The sequence below is a fragment of the Lagopus leucura genome, unplaced genomic scaffold (assembly GCF_019238085.1).
Source record: "Lagopus leucura isolate 7727_CA_CO unplaced genomic scaffold, USGS_WTPT01 32654-0_obj-0_obj, whole genome shotgun sequence".
Lineage (NCBI taxonomy): Eukaryota > Metazoa > Chordata > Aves > Galliformes > Phasianidae > Lagopus > Lagopus leucura.
In genome coordinates this window covers 1-1,571 of record NW_024969398.1, presented here as the reverse complement: position 1 = coordinate 1,571, position 1,571 = coordinate 1, and the positions used below count along the sequence as shown (strand labels likewise).

The following is a 1,571-nucleotide window of genomic DNA, read 5'->3' as shown; positions in this document are numbered from 1 at the left end:
GTTACAAGATCACATTTCACTGTTCCTCGAAGTGAAATAAATGGTGTTTCATTGATGTGTTCATCAGACTAAGCAGTCCCCTGTGGAATGCTGAACTTAGTACTTGTTATCGAGACTTTTATGAGATCACAGGTTACACATTTACTACACAGCAAATACCTTGTTGCAGGATCAAAAATTATGGTATAGCACAGACAGCTCAAAGAGCACAGGGCTGTTGCTGTTGCTTCAGAGCTGCCCGGAGTTTTCTTGCAGTGCAGCTCTGCCACATTTCTGCAGGAATGGCCCTGCTGCTTCCTTCTCATCCACAAGTCTCAGTGTCACTGCTTCTGTTGCTGCCCGTACTCAGCTTGGCTTCTAGGCAGTTTCACCCTGAGGGAGGCTATTAGAAGAACAGAGCCACATGGATCTATTCCTGCTTCCTTCTAGAGTCACACACCACTATTCCACCAAAATGAACAGGTACAGTATAGCAGGTGGGAGCAGTGGCACCACCCACCCATGGACTTGGTTGAACTCCAGTGCTGGCTATCAAGCCTTTAATCAAACCAATGATTAAACATTTACCACACAGCAATTACATTATAGAAGGATCACAATCTACGGCATAGAGCAGACAGCTCAAAGAGCACAGGGCTGTTGCTGTTGCTTCAGAGCTGCCTGGAGTTTTCTTGCAGTGCAGCTCTGCCACATTTCTGCAGGAATGGCCCTGCTGCTTCCTTCTCATCCACAAGTCTCAGTGTCGCTGCTTCTGCTGCTGTCCGTGCTCAGCTTGGCTGCAGGTGGGAAGCTGCTGGTGGTGTTTGTGGATGGCAGTCCCTGGTTCAGTGCGCTGGAAATGTTTGAAGTCCTGAAGCAGAAAGGACATGAAATAGTCGTCGTTGCCTCTGACAGCACTTTAAACATAAAGCCATCGGAGAATTTTATCCTGAAAACCTATCGTGTTGACTTCCCACAAGATGGGATGGATAGCAGTTTTGACATATTTTTAAAGGATCTATTTGAAGAAGGATCATTTCTGGAAAGATTTTTAAAAGTACGAGAAAATATTAGAAAAGTCTCTGAGTCAACCATCATATCCTGTGAACAGTTACTGCACAATGCAGAACTTATCAGATATCTCGAGGAGAGTAACTTTGATGCTCTCTTAACGGACCCCGTACTGCCCTGTGGAGCAATACTGGCCGAGCACCTTTCCATCCCTTCTGTGTATTTCATGATGTTAATACCATGTGGATTAGATTTTGAGGCCACCCAGTGTCCCAGTCCCCCTTCATATGTTCCCAGGGCATTTTCAGACCATACAGATCACATGAACTTCCTCCAGCGTGTGAAGAATGTCATCTTTGACACCTCCAATCTCTTTCTTTGTGACTTCATTTTTAAACCATTTGAAAAACTGGCTTCTGAGTTCCTTCAGCGAGATGTGACTGTACGTGATCTCTTAGGCAAGGCTTCCGTATGGCTTCTGAGGTTTGACTTTGTGCTAGAATATCCAAGACCATTGATGCCCAACATGATTGCAATTGGAGGAGTAAACTGTGCTCACAAGCAGCTCTCTCAGGTGGGTT

At 45.4% G+C, this 1,571-nt stretch overlaps 1 protein-coding gene across 1 annotated transcript; it reads left to right on the top strand.

Annotated features, from left to right (window-relative positions):
• Positions 1-75: 75 nt before the first annotated feature.
• Positions 76-1,564, top strand: LOC122194126 (UDP-glucuronosyltransferase 1A1-like; the record flags this gene model as incomplete). The annotated part of the gene is made up of 1 exon (XM_042895050.1): positions 76-1,564. A coding segment is annotated over exon 1 (861 nt), but the record flags the coding sequence as incomplete, so codon positions are not given.
• Positions 1,565-1,571: the final 7 nt, after the last annotated feature.